This window comes from Tachysurus fulvidraco, chromosome 5 (genome assembly GCF_022655615.1).
Source record: "Tachysurus fulvidraco isolate hzauxx_2018 chromosome 5, HZAU_PFXX_2.0, whole genome shotgun sequence".
Taxonomy (NCBI): domain Eukaryota; kingdom Metazoa; phylum Chordata; class Actinopteri; order Siluriformes; family Bagridae; genus Tachysurus; species Tachysurus fulvidraco.
The window spans coordinates 11,556,453-11,583,479 of record NC_062522.1 but is presented as its reverse complement, the minus strand read 5'-3'; the positions used below and the strand labels follow the sequence as shown (position 1 = coordinate 11,583,479).

The 27,027-nt window shown below is 38.3% G+C and overlaps 1 protein-coding gene across 7 annotated transcripts in view; it reads left to right on the top strand.

Annotated features, from left to right (window-relative positions):
• dlg1a (discs large MAGUK scaffold protein 1a) overlaps positions 1-27,027 on the top strand; it is a 115,103-nt gene that overhangs the window by 24,789 nt on the left and 63,287 nt on the right. For 4 of the 7 annotated variants that reach the window (XM_027146842.2, XM_027146841.2, XM_027146845.2 and 1 more), the window contains exons 4-5: positions 22,256-22,423; positions 25,367-25,474. In XM_027146842.2, the coding sequence (XP_027002643.1) occupies positions 22,256-22,423; positions 25,367-25,474 (276 nt within the window). Of the gene's footprint in view, positions 1-5,870; positions 6,129-22,255; positions 22,424-25,366; positions 25,475-27,027 lie in introns of those variants that run through there. The other 3 variants (XM_027146847.2, XM_027146848.2, XM_027146849.2) reach the window with 3 other exon arrangements.

The following is a 27,027-nucleotide window of genomic DNA, read 5'->3' as shown; positions in this document are numbered from 1 at the left end:
GGTCTCTATGCACATCTATAGAAAAAGGTGTCCAGACGATTTAGAAAGCATTCATATAATTTTGTACATGATTTCGAACTCTCAACACAGGTAGCTTTACTGGCTTAAATTATCCATCCATCCATCCATCCATCCATCCATCCATCCATCTGATTATCCTACAGAGGGTCTTGTGCCCCTTTTCCACCAAGGCAATTTGAGTGCTGGTTCGGCTGGTCTAGACTTAAGAACCACTTGCGTCTGGGGCTGGGGGTGGGGCTGGGGCGGGTTTACTGTTAGCGCCATTGACAATGTACCTTAAGTATATCAATGTTTAATACATTTTTACTTTACCACAATATGTTAAATTATCAGCACACATGATTGTAGGTAGCTACATGCTAAGGCTACCTTTTTTCTGTGTTAATGATAAAATAATGTTATGTACTTTCACTTATTCTCGATTGCAACCTCTATACAAATTACATGGAGCTCCAGGTACACGTTGAATTTGCCACGTTTGGCTCTGTGATGGCTCTCTAGCCCAGGGAAAGGCAAACTGGATCTTAGAAGGCTTGCCAGTGAAATAAACTTTAAACTAGCACCAGCACTAGCTCTGAACCAGCTCTGGTGGAAAGGGGGCAATAGTGAGCCTGAAGCCTAACCTAGGGGACACCGCACACCGGACGAAATGCCGGTCTTCTCACACACCCATTCACACACTACAGACAATTTCAGAGATGCGAATCCACCTACACTGTTGTCTAAATCATTGCTAGGGAGCAGTGCACGATTTCCACCTTCTCTGAGCTTGATCAGACCTACCTGTGACTAAAAGGCCCTAAGCAGCAGGATGAGCTTTCAATCTTAATAAGAGCCTGAAAGGCCTCTGAATCCCTCCAGACACACAGTCATGTGCTAATCTGGTGAAAGCAAACACATTTACTCAACCACAGGCCAGTGACACTGCATGCAATGTATTTTTAGTCGAATATATTAGCAGATTATATGTGTTTCTAAGTATACGGAGCAGCTTTAATCTGGGCAGCAGAGCACTTTTGCATATTATTTAGCCTAAATTCTCAGAAACTAGGTTTCACCGGCTCTAAAAAGGCAGAGCACACAGCAGAGCAGTTGGGACGTTCTGCCCTTGCAAATTGTTTTCAGATTGCTTTCTAATGCTAAATCCTCCCCATAGAGCTTCATGCTGTTGTGAAGCCTTTTTTTGCTCTCCGCTAGCAGATGGTCTACCCTTGAGGTTAATAACCAGACCAGTGGATTGTTACAAATGGTTTCCAGTGTTACAATGCAGAATTTTTCAGATCTGTTTTTTTCCTGAAGCTTCTGTGTCACTTTAGTGTATTTTGCATTCTCTGTGTGTCTGGTACAGTACGTATTTTACTTAACGTATGTCACTTAAATGTACTGCTCAATATCAAGTCAAGTCAAGAGTTTAGAAGCTTTTTGTCATCATTTCTATTATATGTAGCTGTTATGTAGTGCATATTGAAATGAAACAATGTTTCTCCAGGATCCTGAAGCTATAAAAAACAACATAGAGCTACTTAAAAATAACACAGAGCTAAGGACTTAAAGTACTGTACATTGTCCTAGCCACATAAAGCGCATCATGTTCAATCTTGTGCAAGACAAAAGACAGTGCAGATAGACAATACAAAACTGAACAGGACAAAAACACAAAATAGCAGAAACCAGTGTGCATACTGTATATTGGGCAGTACAATGTGCAAAAATATAGGACTCTGACAAGGTTCAAGTAAACATATTTACACTTGTGTAATAGCAGCAGCTGGATGTTTCTGCAAAACAGCAGTTGAGTAAGTGTACAAGACAGCATGTAAACAGTTTAATATGGATGCCGCTGTAGACATCAATGTATATTGAATCTCTCCAATAATACACACATACACACACCCTGTCCACTGTAGAAGAACAATGGTGTGCCTGCACATACATACCGTTATCTAATTAGAAAAAAAATCACCTTTTATTCTTTCAGTGGGTCTGTGACCATGATAGTTTTGGATTCTTGTTCTTAGCTGACACGAGTGAAACCAGATGTGGTCTTCTGCTGATGCAACTCATCCACCTCCAGGTTTGAGATGCATTCTGAGATGCTTTTCTGCTCACTTAACATTCATGCTTACAGCCTCCATGCTATGGGTAAAATCACAGAGTTTGTACTTTTTCTTCATTCTGATGTTTGACATTAACTGTCTATGTATGCAAATATATACAGTATGTATGTATGTAATTTGTACCAGAGAGCTGTAGAGGTTTTCAGCAAAACAGAGGCTACAGTGGAAAGACAACTCTATGAGTCGACATGAGAAAGTGCATTATATTAAAATATACAGCCGAAGAAGAGTAAAGGCGAACAGTATGAAGTTTGATGAAAGGACATCCAGTATGATTGTATTGTGATTAGCAATCCTGGGGATAGACAGAAGCATAATACAACTAGGTTGCTGACATCACTTTACAGTATATATGTTACTGCTGCATATGAAGGACACATTATTTCTAGCCAGAACGTTTTATCTGAACGTCGCAGTTAGGAAGTGAGAGCAATTGATACATGAGCTTCAAGCAAACATAAGTGTTTAATGTATTTACAGACTATTTTGCAATATGTAATTTCTATCAAAAATATCTGTTACTCAGCTTAATAAAGTGAGCTAAAACTGGCATACAGTGACTTCCAGCATTTACTGTTTCATGATATTAGCTGAATTCACTGGGTCTTATTTCACAGGTAAAGTGGGTAAAACCTATCAAGCATTTTATATCGCTTTATGTTCAACTGTATTCATCGTGTGGAAGAGGTTCAGTCTCAGGGCTGTAGTAATTCAGCAAAATGACGTGGCTGCATAGCTGTATGAATTCACATGGGTCAATTCAAATGAAATATTAAAACATGTAGTTAGCATTCTGAGCCTCACTCAGGTTTATAAATTCTTTATGTTTTTTTGTTGCTGTTCACAGTATTGGATATGTTTGGATTTTGTTGTAGTTATTGTGTATTTTATTTATAGGAATTCTTGTATGCGTGTGGCATAGTGGCTACCTCCCAGCTCCAGGGTCTCTCATTTCATCCTGGGCTTAGATTAATGTGTAGTTTTATATATTCTTCCCATGTCCCCATGGGTTTTCTCTCACCACTCAAAATGATATATGGAAGATTGGCATCTGTAAAGCTGCTCTGGTTATAAATAAGTGTGTGTCTGCACTGACTGATTGAAATAAATTTATATTACTCTGAATGGAATATTTCTTAGTCTAACCATGGAATATACAGTACAGTGTAGTGACAGACTGGTTTGTTTTAGTCTGGAAAAGTTTATACAGTATGTTGGCATAATGTGTGCAGAGTTAAATTGAAAACTGTCTATAAATGGTTTTGCTGTCAGTTTTATGTAATGGGATTTTATGGAGTCTCTGGCTGAATGATTTCTTTTCTGACAGCTTGAATGTAATATAATGGGTGGCACATGAACTTGAGGAATTTTCTTACCGTTTTATTTATTAATTGCTTCTTTAAAACGTGGTTTCAAAAATAGTGTCTCATGCTATCAGAAAAGACCCAATTAAAAAATTGCAGAGGCAACTCAAGAACAAATTAAAAGGGGAAAAAAACAATTAATGGAAATATCAGTCCTACAAAAAATTATTTCAGTTCATCCTTCCGCTCTTCCTTTTTTGTCTCGCATATCGCTGTATCTCTGAATTTCTAATACCATCATGAGCATTCAGCACTTTATGATCTAGATAAAGTCACAGCATGCTACTTTAGCTGCTCCTCAGAGTGATTAGCATCAGCATACATGCTCAAACACACACACACAAAGTCATTGTTCACTATAAAAATTGCTGAGCACAAGGCTGCACAAAACAGTGTTACAACAGTCAACAGCAGCAAGGTTTTAGGATCACATTTCATGAAGTACACAGAATTAATACACTAGATATATGTGAGATGTTTAAGCAACACTATTTAATTTTCAGCTGCAGTACAGTATTTTTAAATGTGCTGTGTTTAAAAACCACATACATCAATTTGGCATTATCCATTGTCATGTGTTTCACCTCTGTTTTAAACAGATTATTTCTCAAGTGTGTTGGAAACAGCATGAAACAGCGTGGTGACACTTGTAGAACTCTAAACAAAATTAAATTCCTGTATATATGTCAAGTAAGACGTTGTACCGTTTTTCTACAATTGCAGGTCACTAATACTGCCTGGAGATCATTCATCATCAACCATTCATTCTTTACGGAGATAGAACTTTAAAATACTTAGGTCATGATTTGTTTATGTGTTTACACAAAAAAGACACTTAATCTCTCGGTGCATGTGAGTAAAACTTGTAACACAATTAAATCTCCAACTGGGAAATGTCCCTCAACTTCAAAGTTCAGGATGGTCTCCTCAACCCGATGTTTAGTAAGGGACATGAGCAGCTCACAGCAGCAACAGTAAACAAAGCAAGACTTTTTCATCCATCAATCCATTTTTTTCCACTTATTTGGGTCTGGGGAAGCAATCTCAGCAGAGATTACCTCTTCCTTCTCCGTCTAGTTCTTGGTCGACCCTGGGGTCTTCTTCTCATTGCACATGCCAGGAGGCCTGTTGACACAGTCAACATTGACTATACATTATGGTATTTCGAAATGGGAAAGGTGATCACTCATCACACTCAGCTGGCTAGTTTGGTACCAATATAGGACAAACAAGGAGGCATCCATGATATTTTTGAAAAGAACCTTCTTCTGAGATCTTCACCTCCTCTCAGCTGTAAATCAAGAAGCAGGAAGGTTAGACATTTTCTGCAAAATATCAAAAAAAATATCTGCATAAGTCTTGCTCATCATCTGAGGTAAATCACTTGTAATGTTTCAACATAAGCCCCACTGTCACATTTTATTTTTACTGATGATTTAAAAGGTCATTTACACCATACTGTATATTCTATACAGTCAGGTAACTATGACAAGGTAAAATATAGGTTTACTAAATATAAATATATATTATAAGTGTACCTTTGTGCTGCCTGTACACAAACATAAGCAAATGTTGAGGTTGAGATTTTTTTCCCAGTAAAACTTGGTCCATCAGCAGATTTAGCTGTTAAAGCTTATTCTGTTCACTTCACCTCTGTACACTGTGCTACACAGCTTCCAGTCCCTGAGTCTCCTGACTCTGCAGATTGCTGAAAGCACACTATTGCTTCTGTAAATTATAAATTAATGCTGTCACTTTTTGCACCGATTTTACAGAGGTTTAACTACCTTTCTGTGTCTCATCTGCTGCTTTCCTCACATCAGCACTCAGCTTGGATTTATTAGTCTATACGTACTAGAGGTCACAGCTAAACTTTTAAAGCACTCAATTAATACCTAAATAATATATAATCTCCACTTTTCTTTTCTATTTTTAAAATTAAAGCAGGTAAATTGTCATACCCTGTGGCTCAACCAGGTATACTCCACGTTTCCTCTTTAGCTGTCCAACGAAAGACTCCTGAATTCAGAAAGTGTAAGAACTCTCTCTGTTAAGCCCCACGATGCATCAGCTTGCCCCTCCTCTTTCTTCTCTCTCTTTTTCTCTGCCTCTGTATTTTTCTGCCTGTGCCTTGTTTGGACAGTCAGTGGCAGGAGAGTTGCGATCTTTCCCTCCATCTCCCAGAGTAAAGCATGGAAGAGGCTGCTCTTTGCATTCAGCGCTGAAGCGGATCATCCCACTTAGCCCAGCCTTGCCTCGCCTCGCCTCTAATCCTTCTTCTCCTCCCCCCTCTTTCCATCATCAGCCCTCCCAGCGCAGGACTCTCCACAGGCAGCATGGCTGCTCCGGAGCTCCCCGCTCAGCCACTCTTTCCGCGAGTCCACTGAGCGCACAGGGGCTGGCGCGCACTGAGCCGAGAGATGACGGTGCGTGCCAGGATCAGTCAGCGGGCAGCGTGTGAGAAAGCACACGCCGGTGACCTGTTCGATCGCTGACCGATCACACTAGCCCAGGCACGGAGAGCATGTCTCCCAGCATCAAGAACTTGGATTGCGTTTCGCCAATGTTGTGCCACTGCAAAGTAGCATGCACCAACAGCACCATCTCGCTCATGTTCGGATGCAAGGTAGGGAGAAAAAGCTGTGGGTTTTTTCCTTTCTTGAAGCTGTGCATCATCATTGCTAATAAATCTGTCATAAATAAGGTACAGTATAGTTTGTTCCTTTCCATCCTGAAGTTCGACTTGTAAATTATTCTGTCATACTCAGGATCATGGAGATGACAGAATAAATCTTGCAATGCTTTGAAATGACATTCAAAGCACATTCAGTTTATTTTCAGGAGTGTTTAATATTTTAATGTAAGAGTAAATTCCAGCACTGAAGCTCTGTAACATCCTTATGGCAAAATGAAAAGCTTCCATTGATTTCTGACAGATGTGACAGCTCGTAGCGTTGTTCTCTTTCCATCAGCTATGCTCTAGGCACCCTGCAACACTTGCTGCCTGGAGTAAACCATGCATATTTGTGTTTTATTTCAGTTTCTGAAATAAAGGGACAGAATTTCTGTCAGAGACAGAAATCATGCTTGTTTGGTGAAAAAAAATCCTGTTGATGCAACCATGTTTACCAGAAGTCATGTGCGAAATGACCTTTCATGAAGCATGACATTATTAGGAATAGTAGTACTAGTATCTGTGTTGTTTTTCTTGTAATCTTCCCAAGCTTGTTCAAAAAGAGGAGGGCAAGTTACTGTAGTTACATAACTGCATAGTCCTCTGCGTATCCCAGCCTGTGTCTGAATTATTTAATTACATAAACTTGATGTGTAGATAGTTGTCTTGGTTTTTATCATCCCTGTCTAACATCCCAGAATTCATCCTGCATGTCTTTGTGAAGATCTGCAGATATCAGTATACATCTATTGCTCCACTTATTTTACAAATAAGTAAAGAAACTAGATCTATACAACTAAAATGTTTGTTTTAATAAATCTGTGGCAAAAGGCACAAAATTCCCACAATGTTTCAATCATGAGAGTTCGCTTAAGTTGCTTCACATAATCTGTTAACAAGAAAAACTGTGGCTTTATGAATAAAAAAACTCTTAAAAAGTTACAAAAGTAATAAAAGTTTTAGCAAAGTGAATTTTGCAGTTGAATAAGGTTTGAATAAGCAGTTTGTTAACTAAAAACTGTTTTTCATATATCACCTTAAGATATTAGCAATGAATGCTGATTGCAACCTTCATGAATAGCATAAAGTAGTAAAAAGGATTATTAAATAATAGGATGCCAACGTTTTGCTCTAATGACATTCAGGAAATAACCTTTCAGCCTGAACTCAACATAATGGATATCATGTTTAATCCGCTCACAGTGTGAGGACATGCAAGTGATCTATACAGTAAGAAATGTGCTCTAAAGTTGCTAAATGCACACTCACTGGTCACTTGTGTAATCAGATTATAAGATCAGAACACACAACATGTCAAGCCTCATGGGATATTTTTTATTTTTAGACAACTTGTGCCCTCTGTAGCCCCAGGCTCCTTGGCTATAAGGAAACTGATGTTAATAGTAGCTATTGTAGCCTGTCCACTTTTGTTGGCTTGTGCTGTCTGAGATGCTTGTTTGACCATTCTGTCCTGACCTGCTTTTTGCCTTTTCTGTGTCAAGTCTAGAGACGGTTTTGTGTGAAAATCCCAGGAGAATTAAAAAATCAACAGTTTTAAACATACTCAAACCAACCTCATGTCATCAGCAGTCATGCTTCTGTCAAAATCAGAGAGATAACAGAGTGAACTTTTGACCAGAGTCTGCATGATTTTGTGCATTGTGCCATACATTTTACCTTGCATTTATACAGCTGAGCAGTTGGGAGTTAAGAGCCTAGCAACTTGGCAGTGATGGGATTTCAACTTATAACCTCACGAGCAGTAGTTCAACATCTTAACCACTGAGCTACCACCTCCTGTCTTCTGGCAGTGCTGATAAGATCATGTTATCTGTGTGTGATAACTAATTTCCAGATAGTCAACAAGGAGCCATTTCTTTTCTGTCTGTTAAACTTGCTTGTTTGATAGCCAACTGAAAATAAAATGACAAATTTCCAAACCTTGTTGGCAACTAGGCTACTGATTGGTCACCTTTTGCACTGGATGTGCACCTGCTGGTTCAAGATGTCATCTTTAACATATTCCATCTTTCTCTCCCTCAGGATCTTACTTTACAGATATATTTTTTTTTTATCCGGACAAGTCCATCAATTAGAAACAATACAAGTGTCAAACGGTTTATTAGCACCACCTGCCTGATGGTTAAGGAACCTTAGGGTAAGAATTGTGTGGTGTTCTCTGGACTGAAGGACGGGTGGCATGGGAAGTGGGTGGACCAGTATAGGGGAGGTGGTAGTACAGATAGTGGGGGATGCAGTAGGACATGCCACCACACAAATTAGTGGACAATCGCACAAATAATCAGGTATATTGGTGTTCCAGTTACCATTGAGTGTACGTATTAAACCATATACTTATTTAGTTTTCATCATTTCTTCTGCTATAGATCTGGGTTGACAGGTTGTATGTTGTCCTGTCTTATGGTTTGTGGTTTATTAGTGAGTATCAGACAACACAGAGTAAGTGCAAGTGTGTGAGCCAATGTTACACTCCCACTGCTGAGCAGTGTTGTATAAAGTACTAGAAAGCAATACTTGAGTAAAAGTACAAGTATCGTACTAGAAAAAGACTTTGGTAGAAGTGAAAGTTGCCTTTTAGAATATTACTCAAGTAAAAGTCTTAAAGTATCTGATATATACTGTACTTAAGTATCAAAAGTAATTTTCTGATATTTACTGTACTTAAGTATCAAAAGTAATTTTCTGATATTTACTGTACTTAAGTATCAAAAGTAATTTTCTGATATTTAATGTACTTAAGTATTAAAAGTAAAAAGTAAAATTTCAGTGATTTTCGGTAGGCATAAGAGGCACTTCATAGGGTAGGAAGAATCTTTCATTCCAATCTACAGAGACATTTCTTGCAAATACGGCCACGGGTGTATAATGTTATCTTCCTTACCCTGTTCACCACTATCATCGGGGTAGTCGTCTACGACAGGGGCGGCCAACCCGGTAATGATAATGGGAGGTCCTCCAGTAGGTGCTTCCATGGCAGTTTCAGTTATGCTTCTGCCTCCTTTTGGCAACATTACGCTGAAATAGGGCGTGCGGAGCTGCGTAATGCAGGGAGAGTGATTCGCCAAACTTCTCTTTTTGCAGTCGCACACATTTCTTCTGATTTTATTTTGTAGTAACGAGTAACGAAGATGCTTAGTGGAAATATAACGGAGTAAAAGTATACATTTTATCTAGGAAATGTAGTGGAGTAAAAGTGAAAGTTGACATAAATTTAAGTAAAGTACAGTATACGTGAAATTTCTATTTCTATTAGTATTTGTACTTCGTTACATTACAACGCTGCTGCTGAGTGTGTGTAGAAGTTCATTTCTCTGTGGCTCGGTGTTTCTGATGTCCAGAAAAAAAGCAGGGGTTTTGGACAGGCTATAAATTCATTCATTTAAGTGTAAAGGAACTGACTATGTTCAAAAGTAGTGGCTTAAATAATGTAATAAAAGAGTGTTAGCTATCTAGCTAAGTGTGTTAATAGAAACTAAGAGAAAGTAATGACTTGTATGACAGCTTTGTGTTTGCTTAGGTTTGGCAGCGTTTTCAAATACCTGCGTCTTCCTGATTCTGTAATGACTGCATTTATAAATTCATGTTAAATTTAAACCTAGATACCAAAATGTTTCTTTTGGGAAAGTTAATAATTTTTCTGCTTGTTAAGCCCACCTGACTGTCTGTATAGCTATGACTAATATCCCAGATGTGAATTCAGGCTACTGATTTGCCCATCACTGAGAACATGAGTGAAGTCTAATTTCAGGATAGATTTTAACTGCATCTTTTACATTTTACACCACATGGTTCATCAGGCGATTCTCATTCATCTCAGAGCTGCACGGCACTTTAGATATTTATTAGGCATCTAGAACACTATTTCTAAGCCTGTGCTTGGAAGCATAAAAGATGAGGAATCTTATAAGTCCAATCTATCATCCACTGATGTAAAAATATGAACCAGAGCAAGCTTATAGTGCTTTACTTTATTCAGGCGTATCTTCCAAAGCTCTTGACTTGTTTGTTTGCTGGACTGGAGTAAACCGATGTTGCTGAATATTTTGCATTACATCACACGCTAGCTGAACTAGCCTCATTTATAGATAAAGGGTATTTCACGTCAAATATATTTTCGCATTCATTCGACTGCTTGCTGAATGCTGCGTTCACAATCTGTGTTTTTTGTGTGTTCATGGTTATTGATTACCTATAACATATTTTTGATTGCTGTCTCATTGTTGCAAATCTTTTACACTAAGACACTCAAAATGTTGTTGTAAGTATTTAACCCTTGTATGTTGTCTGTGGGACCCATATTCATAAACATCAATAGTTTTGAAAAACTTTGCTTCCTTGTAAATTTGTTGATTTTTTCCTACTCATAGCTTGATTAAATTTGATTTTCTTTTTTTTATTACATTTGATAAAAAAAATAATAATAAAAACGAGTAGCACTTTAATTAAAAAATGTGATGTAATAAAGGTAAAGGGCAAATATTAAGCATATATGCTGTTTATATTGCTTGTAATTGGGATAAAGTAAACATCTGTAGAGTATTTTAACATAATATTTTTGATTGTGTTGAATTAAAAACCCAAAAATGCAGCGGGTCCACCAGACCCACAAACACTGGCTGACTAACAAAAATATGAACACCATACAAGGGTTAAGGCATATGAGTGGATTCTCTCTGATGTTTGCCTTTTTATTTAGCTACGGCTAAAGCGTAGCTTGCCAACAGCAAATAGGCAGTGGATCTGATCTCTCTACTGTGTGGTTAGAGGTAAATAATATGTAAGGAATCAAACATCCTGTTATAGGAAAAGAATCAATTAAGGGGGTAGTGTGACTGGATAGTTATGTTGAAGGTAAAGTTATTCTTTTCTTACAGATGTACATCCTGAATTGTTTTAGTCCTCCTATACCACAGAGGTTATTTATTACATAATGACATGAAATACATTTTTATCATTTTTTTAGTTACATTTAATGTCATGATATGTCTGCAAAACAAGCTAGATCCTTGTTATCACTTGTTATATAAAATGTAATTTCCTTATTCACAACTTTTTTAAGTCAATGAGGCTAACAACTATAGTCTGTAAAGTTTTCTTGGTTCTGAAGCTTAATCATGAGGCACCAGCACAATACATAATATCATGCAGATAAGACCAGCAGCTTTGGGTAACATCAACCCTCAGAAAGGGGGAAATCTCACTGATTTTGACCATAGCATGATTGCTATTGCCAGACTGGCTGGTTTAAATACTTCAGAATCTACATGGATTTTTACACAGAACAGTCTCTAGAGATGGTGTAAATATAGCAAAAAAAAAAACATAGTTCTGTTGGTGGAAATGCCTTATGGAGAATGGCCAGACTGGTTCAAGGAAGGATACAGTAATTCAGTAATAAAGTAAAAGTCTTAACCACTGAGCTACCACTTCCCTTAATGTGGATGGACAACAACAGCAGAAGACCACATCAGGTTAATGTCGTGCCAGCCACAAACAGGAATCCGTGGCTATCCTGGGCACAGACTCACTAAAACGGGCCAGTTGACGATAAGACATAAATAATGAATGTGTACTTGCATATGTGTAGAAAACTGTTTTTCGTCTTGAGCACTAATTTTATACTGTGCTTCAAACATTACTTTTAATCCACACTGACAATGACATTTAGCATTTTGCAGGTTGCCAAAATAGTACAACAGACTCTTAACTGAAGAATGCCATTTATATTTGCCATTCTGTCAAGTTGGATGCTCAAATCAAGCGACTTGACCAGCAACAAACGAAGTGCTGAAAATTAATTGAAATAAACTCTCATGCTATCTACTCAGCCAGTGTCAGCCCATTAAGTTTTTAATCCTTTCCTGCCTGTTTTCGACGACTCAAGCTGCTCTTTTCTTCTCGTCGTTTTTTTCCATAATGAGCTATGGAGCAGCTGCTGGTAATCCCTCCAGACCTGCAAAGCAAAGACACAGTAGTGTGTTACTGCATGTCTCTGCTGGCTGCTCACTAAGTTAGCAGTGCTTTATAGACTTTCTTTCCGCTGAGCATGAGGTAATTCATGGCATTTCTCATTTAGGAGTTTAAATTTCTCTATCCTTCCTCCTGGCATCTGACTGTCAAGGGATTAACCCATTTTGTCCACTGTGCTGATTGAAGTATTAAAAAAAGTTGTAAGCACTTACTTGTGTTTAAGTCTTTAGCTATGATGTGTGAACTGTCATGAAGTGGGGTTTGTGTCAGTCTTCCTCTATATGATGCCACAGACAACTGGCACAGTGGATCCTGAACTCCAGCTGTGCTTCACCTCCGTATTATCATATGTCAGTCTTTAGGAGGCAGAATTGTTTTGCATTGATTGGCTGTTATTCATGGCAGTAATGCAGAGTAAATTACAAGAAAAGCACAATCCGGGCATGCAGTGATAATGAGTAAACTTCACAGCAAGCGCTTTATGAATGTTTCTGTTTCAGGAATAGTGCAAGATAATTATAGAAGTTAAGAGAGAGGAAATTTAGGTGAAGCAGCAAAAGCTGCAAGATGAATATCAGGAAACTTTAAATCAGCAATATACAGCGAGGAGAGAATTGCAATATTGTGCAATGTACAATTTTGAGTAACATCATCATATCATAAAGCACTGCGTAGAAGAAATATCGGTCCAATTTCACTTACAAGATAAAGGAAGTGTAGGTAGAACAATTTAAGCACCTGAAATAATGATGCGGAACATCTTGCCTTCTGTAAAGACTATACAATGTTATCAGAAACAAACAGAAAAGATAGTCACTAGTCATATGCTTGCACTAGACATTGTACTAGACACCCTGACAGGTGAAGCCTGACAACTACGGTTTACAAAGGTTGGCTAATCACTACCCTTAACTTCCTGGTAGACTTTACAGGTGATACTGATGATGTGATGTCAAGTGTTGTAAATGTAAAAGCTTCATCTGATGATTGGCAAAATCTAATGTTGGTCTCACTTTTTGTTAAGTGCTGTTTACATCATTAACGCTTTTCAGGATTTAGTCTATTGTCTTTTTTTTTATTCGTTTATTTCATTCACCTTTTGGAATATCTTTCGTCAGTGTTGTGGTAGATCCGGAGCTTTGCTCAGAAACACTGGAAGCAGGCAGGAATACATAGTGGATGAGTCACCAATACACCGCAAGCCATCATGCAAGCACTCATTCACACATCCAGACATGTTGTACTGGTTATACGATTTGGATTGCATTAATTGCCTGCATCACTTGATATTGTAGTAACATTAGGAACATTGTAGTAACATTAGGAACTAGTACTTTATAACTCTGCAGTACTAGTCACATATGTGACCAAATCTAAGGATATGCCAATAAAGAGATATGCCAATGCCAGTACAGAACTGAGGCATTTTAATAAGATGATGTTCTTTACAGTTTGTGTAAATCTGTCAAGGTCTGGATCCACATGAAGGCACAACCTGGTTTGTGTCAGCCGAACAAGTATTAATACACACGAACATTGACCAGACAGAACATTTGTTTTAGTGGAGTCCCAAGTCACTCTTGGACGGAGCTTTAAATACAGTTTCAACACTGGTGTCAGTAATGCCTCTTTGCCCTTAGCAAGGACAGCCCCAGTTTCCACAGAAGAGATATCCACCTGGAAAAGAAATTCTGAAGAGGATTGTTGAGGTACACAAGATCTGCTTGAAGGTTTCCTCACAGTCCTCAGGCCTCTTTATTGGATTTCCTCCACCATTGAGAGCAAGGGAAGTAAGTGGCTGAGCAATAAAGACAAATAGAAGAATAAAGAGAAAATGGAGCACAACACAACATTGCACTGACTTTGTCCACCAGTGGCCGGCTTTTTCCACTGCTTGGCTGGTGTCCAAGGTATTTCCTTTCCTGCTTTTGCCCACGCACAATTCTTGGCATACAGTGTAAGTTCTGCCTGTTCGTTTTGCCTTGGATACACTGCAGATCCCAGAGGTGATAAATAAGCATGCAGGCAGGATGCTGTTTTACTATTGATCTTTGTGGCTATATAGAAATAGACAAAATCTTAAATTAGTATTTCAGGTGTCATTGTTGCTTCAGTTAAAACTTATTTTATAGAATGTACGTATTGTTCACTGGGCTGGTGAGGAATCTGATAAATCAAATAAGTAATTTTCATGTTCAGGATTTGTAATTAAGTGATTAAACTACTCAATGAATTAAAATGGGAAAACAGCATTCAGCGTTTACTCTCATTTTTTTTTTACAGAAGTAATTGTTGAAAAAGTTGCTAATTTAGCAGTGGCTGCTTATCTGGCAGGGTGAGGAGATAAGCCTAGGAGAGATTGTACAGCAAAACTAGATAGTGTTTTATTTCCTGTGAAGGCAGAAACTCATGGCAACCAAACTTACATCTAAAAAGAGACATCTACATTGTTCATCTGGTGGTGGTTTAGTAAAATATCAATAATCATTGCATCATTGGCATTTTTAGGATTCAGATTTCTGTATTTGATTAACTGTATAAACAGTAGTCTAGTTTTCTTTTTTTATTCTTTAATGATTTAGAACCTGGCTGAATTCTCAATCATTAATTACACCTAATGATCATATTTGAACTCTTTGCTCCATGGCAGTTCTGCTCCCATAGATGTTTGTGATGTTGCTTTACGCACATTACGCTGCTCGGAGCGAGTGATGTAACACATGCACACATGAGGACAGAAAAGGGGAGGACTCGGTTAAACACGTATTAGAACACACTAGTGTACACTTGCCATGCCTAGTTAAAGCTTGGATCACAAGAATGAAATGATTCACTTATCTGGAGTTAATGAGACTGGTCTGGACGATCACTCCACAAACAATTATAGCTTGACAAGTACAACTGATGAGCATTTGGAAGCAGGATTCATGGACTCCTCAATCATAAGATTTATGCAGCATTGAACTATCATGATGAGTCTTTCCGATGCAGAACGTTATCATCATCCATTTTCTTTGCCGCTTACCCTTCACATGGTCACAGGGAACCTGGAATTTATCCCAGAGTACTCAGGGCAAGGTGTGGGTATGCAGGGTACAGTTGCATATAGACACTTATACACTATAGACAATTTAATGATGGATTTCAGCCTACATCCAAAGTGTTTGGACTTGGGAAGGAAAACTGAGTACTCTGAGGAAACATCTTAAGCACGGGGAGAACATACAAAAAACTCAACAGCCAAAAGGCAAAGCTGGGAATCAAACCAGTAATTTTTCCTCGGATGTGTGAGACAAACATGAAACCATTAAACCATTGTGAACCTACCAATCATCATCATCAACATCATCATCATCATTCATTTATTCATTTTCTACCGCTTATCCGAACTTCTCGGGTCACGGGGAGCCTGTGCCTATCTTGGGCACCTGGAGGTGTGAGGCAAACGTGCTAACCACTAAGCCACCGTGCCCTCCCCCCCCAATCATCATCATCATCATCATCATCATCATCATCATCATTATTATTATTATTATTATTATTATTATTATTATTATTATTATTATTATACTGTACTGTACTGTATTTGGTCCTCACTAAAAGAATGGTAGAGATTTATGTGCTTCCCAAGATTTAGTTTTTTGCTGTGGTGAGATAAAGCCCCTGTTCCCATGCTAACAGGGTGGATAAGGTGAGGCCATGCTTCCCGAGAGAGAAAAAAAGCTTAAACCTATTTAATTTTGCACACAATGTCCTGTCTGTAAGTCCAGGTTTTTCTAGTCAGACACAAACTGCAGCATGGGTTTATTACGCACCTTTTTTTAAATATATTTTTTCAGGTTTGTGTAGCTCTGTCATGTACAGGCAATGAGTCACAATGTTCAGTTCACTTCCTTGTGAGGTTTAAATTGATGAGAGTTTTGACCTGAAAAATGGTTTCTCTTTGCTTGGACTATGTTTCACACATTAACTATAATTAATGTCCAGGTGAAAAGCTCAGAATCTCAGGTTATTTTTAATTAAATCAAGAAATAAAACATTTGAGGTTCGGGACAGGTTCGTGTAATGCAGCCTTGATGTGAAGCGCAGTTGGGGTTGCTGTTACCCAATTAGCATATTATTATTAATGTAAAAAAAAAAAACACCACAGATATTCCAATAATAATTGTAATTTTTCGTGTAAATTTACTATTACAGAAATGAGAACAGGTATGTTAGAAACCTGTGTCTTTCCTTGATTCAACAATGCAGTTTTTTTTATAGTGCTTTTTCTGATCCTTTCTACATAATGTCTTTTGTATGCTTTGGCATCAGTGTGGCATAGTGATGCTAATGCAAACAGCTCTCATTAGCTTCTCAAGGTGAAGTATTAATAACTTGCAGTGTGCTTTGAGCTCTGAAACCTATCATACTTGTCTGTTGTCCATTAAGCAGACACAAATTCATGGCTTTTTAATGCTTTCCAAAGTTGCAAAATAAGCAAATGTCAGAAAATTGAAAATAGGGCAATCTGCTGTCCTCAGTAGACAATACAGTATCAGCCACAATTCTTCTTATTAATGTGTACTTTCCTGACCTTGCATGTTTAGAATCATATTTTAGAGACAGATTCCATGACATGCACATCAAACGTTACCCAGTAACATAGGTGTACCTGAGTTAGATACATAAATTGGGAATGTTGACCCATCACTGCAGCCCATTATCCAGACAATCTGGCCTCACAGAGGGTGTGACGGTGGGCCTGGGGCTCACTGGAGCTCTCAGAAATGTGGTGCTTCTTCATCCTGTAGTTTTGCATCTTCCATTTTATTTTTCAGACCACTATAGCTCTGTAGTCCAGTCACTGTAGAGGCTGTACTCAGGTTTTGAAACTCATTGTCTATTGAATAGGCTCTCTGTAGGACTTCTCTTTGTCTCAGCAGTTGATAGATGGTAGTGAGAGGAGTGTGTTTCCAATAACACATACAGTAGTATTCAAAATGACGCAGAAACACTAAAGACAACAATCCTCATTTTTTTAACTACAGATGTCATCTTAAACAAAAATTTCAATAAAAGATCAGCAACTAATAATCATTCATTGATTTTAATGGGAACACTTTTATTGCAAGGTAGTGCTGTGTTAAACCAGGGGTGTCAAACTCTGGCCCGGGGGGGCGGGAATGTGAGAAGTATAAGGACCTGGATGTAAAGCAGAAGCTCCAGAAGGTGGAGGAGATGAAAAAAAGTCTGGTTTCCCGGCAGATTATGTTCATGAAAGCAAAATAAAAAGTGAACCTGCTGTAAAGCTTTATTGTGGCAGCAGAGACTGCAAAATCTGCCCTTTAATTAGGGAGAGTTTGTCAAAAAGTGTATGGTCAAAGTTTGCGAAATGAACACCACTGATGTGTCTTTTATTTCAAATTTAATTTCTTGTGTGTAATATCACAGTAATCAATATGTGTTTGTAATATCAAGCTCTGGTTGTTCCAAATTCTGTATTTAAGCAAAACTAAAGTTTGTTTCCATATGAAAAAGGTTGAACATTACATATCAGTTGCAGTTAATTTTTCACTAAATATTCAGTTTGGCCCGTGACTTTATCTCAGTTTTATATTTTGGCCCACTGTGAATTTGAGTTTAACACCCCTGTGTTAAACTATTGTTGGTGTTTATAACATAGGTACTCTGATCTAAAACAAAAAAATTTTGGAAGGCAATGACATCTATAATTTAGCGTTACAGTGCATTACCACATTGGTAAAGTTTCATACTACACATAGGTTGTTCTTTATCTTTGGTTGCAAAGCAAGCCAAAGATACAGTGGGTTTTCTTACAGTGGGTTTTTCAAAGTGTACTTTTAGACACCAAAGCAAAACTAAAGGGACTTAATTACTGCCGGTGATACTTTAGCCACTCCTGAAACCACCTACCGTACCATCTCTGCTGTATTTTTGGGTTAGAGTTTATCCTGAACTACAGTTCCTGCCTGGTTGGAGTTTTGCCTGTTACCTGTCTCATTGTATTTTTTCTCTAGACACCTAAAAAAGATGTTTGCTTGTTGGACTGATTACACTGGTACCTTGTGATGGACATCTGTCCCATCCTGGGTATATTCCTGCCTAATATTCAATATTCCTGTGACAGGCTCTGGATCCACCATGACCCTGTACAAAGAACACATGAATTGAACTGTATCACAATCCCTTTCATCCCTTTTATACACTGGCAGAAAACATGGCCTACCGTAACGTTTTCCTTCAAAACACTGTGAAATTGTATCACATCCAAACACTGTTATATATCTCAGCATAGCTAGATGGGATATATTTAAGGTAGATATGTATGTTATTTGTTCCTGAGTTTTTCTTATTAGGGCCAAGCGATAAAATATCTGCATCATATTGAATAAACTCTTGGTGTTACAAGCCTGGTTTATACAGTGAATATAAAAAGTCTACACACCCCTCTTAAAATGGCAGGTTTTTGCTGTGTAAACAATGAAACCAAGATAAATTGTGTGAGAACATTTTCCATCTCTATTGTTAAATTGAAACCTAATATGTTAATGTGTAATCAATAAGAATAATTTAAGTAGAAAAATTAAATATATTTCTGTATAAAACAGAAAGAGCTGGCAGTTCAGCTCATGGAAAAGCATGACTTGAAATTCCATTGTGGGTTGCCAGGTATTGAGTCTGACACATTTTTGGGGCTTTAGGTACAGCAGCGCCAGAGTGGACTAGTGAACTGCAAGCAGGTAAGAGGAGACACTGCAGTGTGGCAGTGAATCTAATTTACTCATGCTGTGACTGTGAAGCTGCTCCATGATGCTGTCAGACTTTCTGTTCAGGGTTTGGGCTCAAAGCTCTAGCTCTAAATCTGGTACACTAGGAATCATAAATCAGACTAGTTCTAATCTGACTATTACCATTCATTGTTTTATTGCTTATCAAAACTATTGCATTTTAATCAATCAATTAATCAATCAATCAATCAATCAATCAATCAATCAATAGTCTGTATTAAATCAACAAAGCAGTTTTTGCCCTTTTAAGAACCTTTTGCAATATAATTAGATTAGAATTTTCTATTTGGATAACCAGTGACACCTTTCCTTATCTTTTAATCACAAACAAGGGATGTTTATTAATACATAATTAATACATATGCCATTTTTTCAGACCACAGACAAATGAGTTCATGTCTATACAAATACTGTTACCAAAATGAGTAACTAGCTACTTACTTAGCTCTGTTTATATTTCCATAAAATGTGTACACGTGTCTTGACGTTCTCCAACCAAGCAGAAGCCACCCTTGATTCCACCTGTTTAATCAGTCGTTCTTGGCTTTTAGTAGACTCAAAGGGCCGGCCCTTTGTAGTTAAGATTGAACACCGCTGTCCTAGAGTGAAGCTTTAGCGAGTTGCTTGAGCTAGCTATGATAGCTGCCTCGGATCGAGAAAAGCACGGTTCTGTCTCACTTTGGAAAAGCAATCTTCAGTAAAATATGCTTTTGTTTTTATTACGCTGCAATCCTTTTCTTTTACTCATGTGTATGTTCATTCGGAATAACCTACTAAGAGTTGTTATTTTCACTCACCTAACATTTTTCCTGCTGCTGTGTGCTGGTAGCCATGAACTCTTCATGCTGAGATGTGCAGGAAGATGCTGTAGTATCTACTCTTGATATTTTCACAAAGTGTAGTTTTGCATTCTGCTTTGCTGTCTTTGCCATCATGAATTGTGTATTGCCTCCAGATCGCTGTTATTTTGTGTGAGTTGGTCATTTGTGCCACAGCATACACTAAACATTATCAGAAATCATATCCAGTATTTAAGTGTGGTACTTTGTGTGAATAATTAATAAGGTTTTATAGCAATACCTGGTTTTAAGAGACAAAATTAATTTGTTTTATAGTGTTGGTATTGTGAGTGCCAGAGATATTGTAAGATTTGGAACTAAGATCCATATCTTAGTCTTGAATGATTAGATAATGTTTATGACTCATTTATTACTTTACTTGTCTATTCTTTTCATTAAATGTGCACGTTTATTGATAGAGTTGGGTAGTACCTAGCTTTTTACACATGATTCAGTCCATGAGTAAATACAATAGTCCTGCCTATTTCACATAATTTCCAATGTTCTATATCACATAGTTGCCCATTAAACATGTGTTACTGTAAAAAATAAATAAAACAACTGACTTGTGTAACTATTTTTGTCTAAATACAAGTGGATTGGACTTCTAAGCCATGTTATATGTGTTGTTATGGATCTGAACAGTGTAATGCTGGACAGAGGTGGACATAGGGATATATATACGTATGATGCTGAATAATGTGGGTTTCCTCACATACCCGTGCAGCTGTATATATCAGATCCTGCGTGGCAGTTTGAGGTCATCATGATGACTGTGCAGCAGAGAGCAAGCAGGGGGTTTTGCTCATTAATGCTGTGTTTCCCATCTCAGCACTATAACACTCATCCATCAGGGAGTTTTCTTCACATCCACTTGCCTTTTGGCTGCCTCCTAAGGGAAGGCCAGGCTAGCCCCATACACCGCTGTACTGATTTATACCGTCAAGTTTCTGGTACACAGATCACTGTGAGAAAGTAGGCCTTGGGAGAAGGCACAAAAATAGTTTCTGTGCCTCAGATGGGGTGCATGTTCATGAACAGATGCTCAAAGCGACAAAATTGCAGTTGGTGTTTGCTTTGGATGAATCTTAATAAATCTTTCTGTTCTGTTGTGTCTGAATGGCTTATTTTGAATTGTTTGAAGGTGAGGTGTAGGTGGCTCAGTGGTTATGTGGTCTCTGGGCAATTGCTCAGTGGTGGCACTCTGAGCCCTCTCTGCCTCAGGAGAGCTGTATGATGGCTGAATCTGTGCTCTGACCTGAGATTCTTTACAATGGACAAAAAAGAATTTCATGTAGTGCATTTGTATATGTAGCAATAAAGCCTGTATTTTGCGAGGGTTCTCCAGTGGACTTGAAGGATTTATTTATTATTTTTTTAAATTACATCTTGGGTAGTAACTGTGAATCTTCACACAACTGTGACCCTAGAGAAAGATGGTGTTATTATAATAATATATATATACAATAATTTGTGTCACAACCACTGTTGTAAGGATTGGATCTGAATAAGCAAGTAAGTGGATTGATTGAGTGGGGGGAGGGAGGCAGGGGGGGAGGGATTGTGTGGGGAGTGAGTGAAAAAAGGAAGTGAGAGGGGTAAATGAGTGAATGGATCAAGTAGAGGGAAGAAGGTAGTGGAGGGAGGAAGTGAGTGATTGAGTGAGTGAGTGATTGAGTAAGTAGCGACTACATGGAGGGAGGAAGTGAGTGGAGTTAGAGGAGGGAGGAGGTAAGTAAATGAGGTTAGAGAAGTAAGTGAGGTGAGAGGAGAGAATGAGTAAGTGAGGTGAGTGGATTGAGTAGATGAGTGAGGTAAGGTGAGTGGATGGAGTGAGTGAGGTGAGGTGAGTGGATTGAGTAGATGAGTGAGGTGAGGTGAGTGTATGGAGAGAATTGATGGAGTGAGTAAGTGAGGGGAGTGGAGTGAGTGAAGGGAGTTAAGGGAGTGAGGGACCAATCAGAATCAAGGCTTTGACAGTGCATTCGTATAAATGAAAAGAACATACATCAACAGGACCAGAAATTAAGATCTTCCCAGGGTCTTGCTCGGATGGCTTGTTGCTCCTTGATGTCAGAGTGGAGTTTGTGTACTGTGAAGTGTTTAGCAGCTTGCTGTGTATACACCTGGGCTCCCTGCTAACAAAGCCAATCAGGTCGGGCTGCAGGCGCAGCATGGAGCAAACTGTTCTGTTTGATCTGATGACATTCATCTGTGCGTTTTGCAAAAGCTTGCTGTGTGAGACTTTGATCCTTACTTCATGGCCGCATGGCCGGCTGCAAGATGGAGATTAGTGTTGGGTTTTGTAACTTTTACATCTTCATTAGTCTGCTAGATTATTTTGGAGTTTACTTCCTGAATACTGAGGAATTAGAATTATTTAGGTTAGCAGAACAATGTACCAAATGAATATATGCATGTTGTATAGTTAATAATGGAATTTTGTCTCCTTTTCCAGAAATACAGATATCAAGATGAAGACACCACCTCTCCTCCAGAACATGGCTCGACTCGCCTGCCTGGAGATGTTCAGCCTCCCGAGCTGGTGCAGGTGTCAGAGAAAAACATCTCCCAGATTGAGAATGTCCACAGCTTCGTCTCTCATTCACACATCTCCCCAATGAAGGTAGGAGACTTCTGACTACTCCTTTGTGTTCCTTTTCTTTCCCACTTAAGGAAATGGCCAGTCTGTGTCTCATCCCAAACATGCATAAACATTGTGTGACATCGTTTTCTTTAAGGTTCCATACACAAACACCAATTTTCCATATATATTCTCATTCTAATGTAATACAATACTCATTGTATTACATTTTCGCTTAGTCTTTTTCCAATCTTCGGCTGCTCAGTGTCAGAGATCCTGTGCCCACCATAGTTCAAAATTTTGTATTTGGAAATTCTTTTCTGCTCACGGTTGTAAAAAGTACATAAAATACACATAAAAAAATCTACATTACATATATTATCTTCTTTTATATTTGCTAAATTTTTCAGTTCAGAAAACAAATAATGCTAAAGTAGGACATAAACTACTTTGAACATTCTTAATCCTTCATAGAAAGCTGTTATCTTTTGTAAATGCACAATGGTACAAACTTATTCATGTTCACACAATTGGCCAGACTTCAAGTCCATTGATTTTCTCAAGGCCTGTCCACAGAGGCCTTCAGCTACGATGAGATTAGTAGTGGTGAGATCGACTACTGCTGATATCCCCAGTGCTCAAAGAAAGACTAACCTAATTTCATAAGCATTACACAATCCTTTCCCAGCTTACTCTGTCAAAATGTGCTAAAGTGAAGGCAGTTAGCACAGGAAGGGAGCCCTGCTATCTTTGTCTCTTCTGGAACAGGAAGAGCACTTGTACATTTTTTTTTAAACCCACATGCAACACAAATGCCAGATTGGCAGTACATGCTTTTTTAAAGGAGTGAGTTTTGGCTGAGCTCACCCCAGTGCAGCTGGATGAGTAGCCGTGCCAGGATGTGCTGAGCTGGGACCAGGCAGCCACAGATCACTGCTGCTCCATTCTCTCCCACAAAGCAGACTAAAGAGCCCTGACTGTCACCTCTCATCAGCCTCAAGTGCACAGAGCCAGAGTTAGCGTTCATGCACGCACACACATACACACACTCACACACACACACACACACACACACACACACACACACACACACACACACACACACACACACACACACACACGCACACACGCACACAAACACAGGCACTGTCATCACTTTGAGCCTGCATTTCTCTTAAATCAGCCCATGCATTCAAGGTTGGTGATGCTGCCTGGCTGCTCGCCCAACTGATGGTTTCTCTCTACTTTTATTCTGTCCGCCTTTTGTTATTGGATATGAGAATATGAGAGAGAAATACGAATAACATTGTAAACTTGCTAAAGCAAATTTGATTGATACAGAGAAGATGAGAGCGATGTTGTGAAAGGTTGACAAGCAAATCCGTGAAGCATTCTAAGGACCTATTTATTTCTGGCATATAAAATGAGCATTCTCAGCAGTGTTTTTAGACTGATGGTATTCTTAATCCTTGACCTAGTGAACCAGTACCAGGATGTATTTATCAATAAAGACTTTAAAGCACTTCAGTAAGTCACTCCGGTAAAGGTTGTCCATAGAAGAGAACAACACATCCAGCAAGCATTTCAAAACCTTTACTTAGAACACCAAGGTCATATGAGGACAATGACTAGAGCGATTGAGACGGTGATTCAAATTGATTTGTTGTCAAATTGAGCTGATGAGGCGACGACAGGTCAGGCACTTACTTTAAGCAGAAATAATGGATGTCTTACTCCACCTTGTGGCTGATGTTAGTAGCCGATGGAACTTTCACCGTAACAAGGAACATCTCATTTAAATGTCATCATGCATTTCATGTGTGTAAACTGCTATGTTAAATTTCATGATCTTATCTAGAGATCACATTTTTTGTTTGTTAAATGCACGTGCGTGCGTGTGTGTAAGTTCGTGTTAACAGTTTTATCCTCTGGTTTAAATCCACAGCTTTAAACAGATTTGTCTGAGATTATCATCTTGTCTGTACACCACTGAGTACTCCATTAAGCATGAATGGTGATGGAGTGACCAGACATTTTGTGGTTTAACCCACCTACAGTACCCATGATGCACCACTGTCCCCTGGACCAGTTTCTATTTAAAGAGAACTCCCTACAGACATTTTTACTAGATACGAATGTATTGCTTAAACTTTATCACAACCAGATTTGTGTTGCATTTAAATATAAAAAATGTATCTAATAGAAAATGTAGCATTTAAATTAGTAATGATGTATTTCTGAGCATTTCTGTCTCTGACTGGGCTTTTGCGTTTGCGCTCTGTGAGTGTTTGGCTTGAATAACCAGGACAGATGGAGATGGCATCTTGTGGCACTCCAGGTTGCTCAGCTGAACCAACCTGTGACTGGCTTATGTACCTGTAAATGCCTGCGCATGGTGTGATGAACACACACACACATACACGATGCAGCTTCCTATGGGTATCATGGGTGTCACAAAAATGCTGGACCGTGGAAATGTAACTTAATGCTGAATTAATATTCATCATTATGCATTTCTGCCAGCTTCTGTATTAATGTGAACATCTTTCTACCGGTTTCCAGTTCTACATATTTGTATATATTAATAACAAATGTATAGATATTCCATATGTTTAGAAAGCTCTCATGTTTGCTTATTCTGAACTCCAGGAAATCTTTAGACACATTTTACATTTAATTGTGTTACTACGTTAGTCCTGTGATTCACTTGTCATGATGTAGCTCATTCTGGTTCAGATTCATGATGTGGCTCACATGTTTTCACATAATTCTGTTGTATAATTTTAAAGCATACAGTGCATCATGCATTTTTTTACCTCTTGAGTCTGATTTGTGCTTTTCATGTCAGAACTTATAAAGCCTTTTGGTTCCACTGAAGCGAGCTAGACTTTGGCTTTCCAGTGTTGTATAATCTTTGGCCTTTGTGTCTTCGTTTTATTGGGTTCTACTACTGTGCATCACTGCGGCTGCATGCTTCCTCTGTAGGTAGAGTCTCTGGAGTGCGTTTTTGAGAGCTCGTCCCCAGTAGGAGGAGAGGAGGTGCCGGCCCCTGCCTTCTCCACGCTTTACTCACGCAATGAGGCACTCATGCAGGTAAATGCCTAGCGTTGCAGTATACAGTCACATCCTTTTATGTTTGCCATATCATTTCACTGGGTTGTGTGATGGAAATATTGGATGGTGTTCAGGAAGCAAAGGTTAACATAATGTCAAATATATTGAAAAAAGCTGTGTCGTGTAGTATTTTTTGCAGGCACTAGATGGCAAAGATGTAACAGTGCTTGCTGGGTACAACAAAACATCAGGGCCTGGATTCATGAAAATTCTTAGTGCAACGATTTGTACCTAGTGACATAATTCTAAGAAAATCCTTTGACTGTCCAGCATCATTGTAGTGGTTTTGAGAGTCCAGCATTATTTTAATTGGGAGAATCCAACATATCTGTGGTTATTTGGAGAGTAATGTATTTTGTAGTTATTTGGAGAGTCTAGTATTATTTTAGTTATTTCGAGAGTCTTGCATTATTGTGGTTATTTGGTAGTCCTGTGTTACAGTAGTTATTCGAAGCTCCGGAAATATTGCAGTTATTTGTAATCAGTGTTGAATTTTAGTATTATTGTACTTATTTATTTAGTACTTGTTATTCTTTATTGTAATTATTTAGCTAGATCTGCATTATTGTAAATATTTCAGTAGTCATGTGTTATAATAATTACTTACATTCAAGGTGTTAAATAACAATTTTCAAATCAGAATCCTTTCTGTGTTTTTACTTTCTTATTCATATGTTGTGACTATGCTCAGAATGTACGATTTCATGTTGTTTTATGCCTCTTAAGCTGGATATTATTTTCCTGCTAAATCATACCAGTTCTAAGTTATGGATTGTTTAAAAAAACAGAAAAAGGAAGAATATATTATAATGAATATAGGAACAGAACAAACTAAAGGGAGTGACCCAATGTCCAGTGTGCTGTCTTTCGTTGTTGGGTATCGTTTTGTTGCCACATTGTCATAGTTTTAATTTTGTATTTTTATTGTTTTTTCCTGTTTGTTAAGACATTCATATGCCTGATGTCTGATTATCCTATTAATTACATCAAGGACATTTACTGCTCCTAGATAGGAGAATAATATTTAACATATTCAAATCGTATTAGGCATTAGGCAAATTACATTCCATGGCTTACCCTATTTTCTGGCTAGGTCTCATCCTTATTAGGATATCATTTAAAAACTAGTTTCCTAAATAAAGGATCCTGAGGGGTTCTCTCAGAATTCTGATCTTTTATTTTAAACTGAATATAAAAGAGAAGCTTTTCTTTCTTGTTATATACATCAGCGACCTTTTGTGTGACTGTCCTAACTGCTGGAATGAAGTATTTGGTCTTAAGTTCTCGTTCAATTTCAGCAGACATTAACACAATTTGGACACCTGTCTGTCACACCTATATGTGTTGCCACAAAGTAGGAAGAACACATTTGCCTCGAATGTCTTTGTATGGTGTTGCATGACAATTTCATTCAGTAGAGCTACGAGGTTGAGCACAAACATTCTCCCGTGTGACAATTCTCCTGTGTACAATGTAAGGTACGCACAGAATGAACAGATCCCTGACCTCGACCAAACAGAACACCTTTGGGA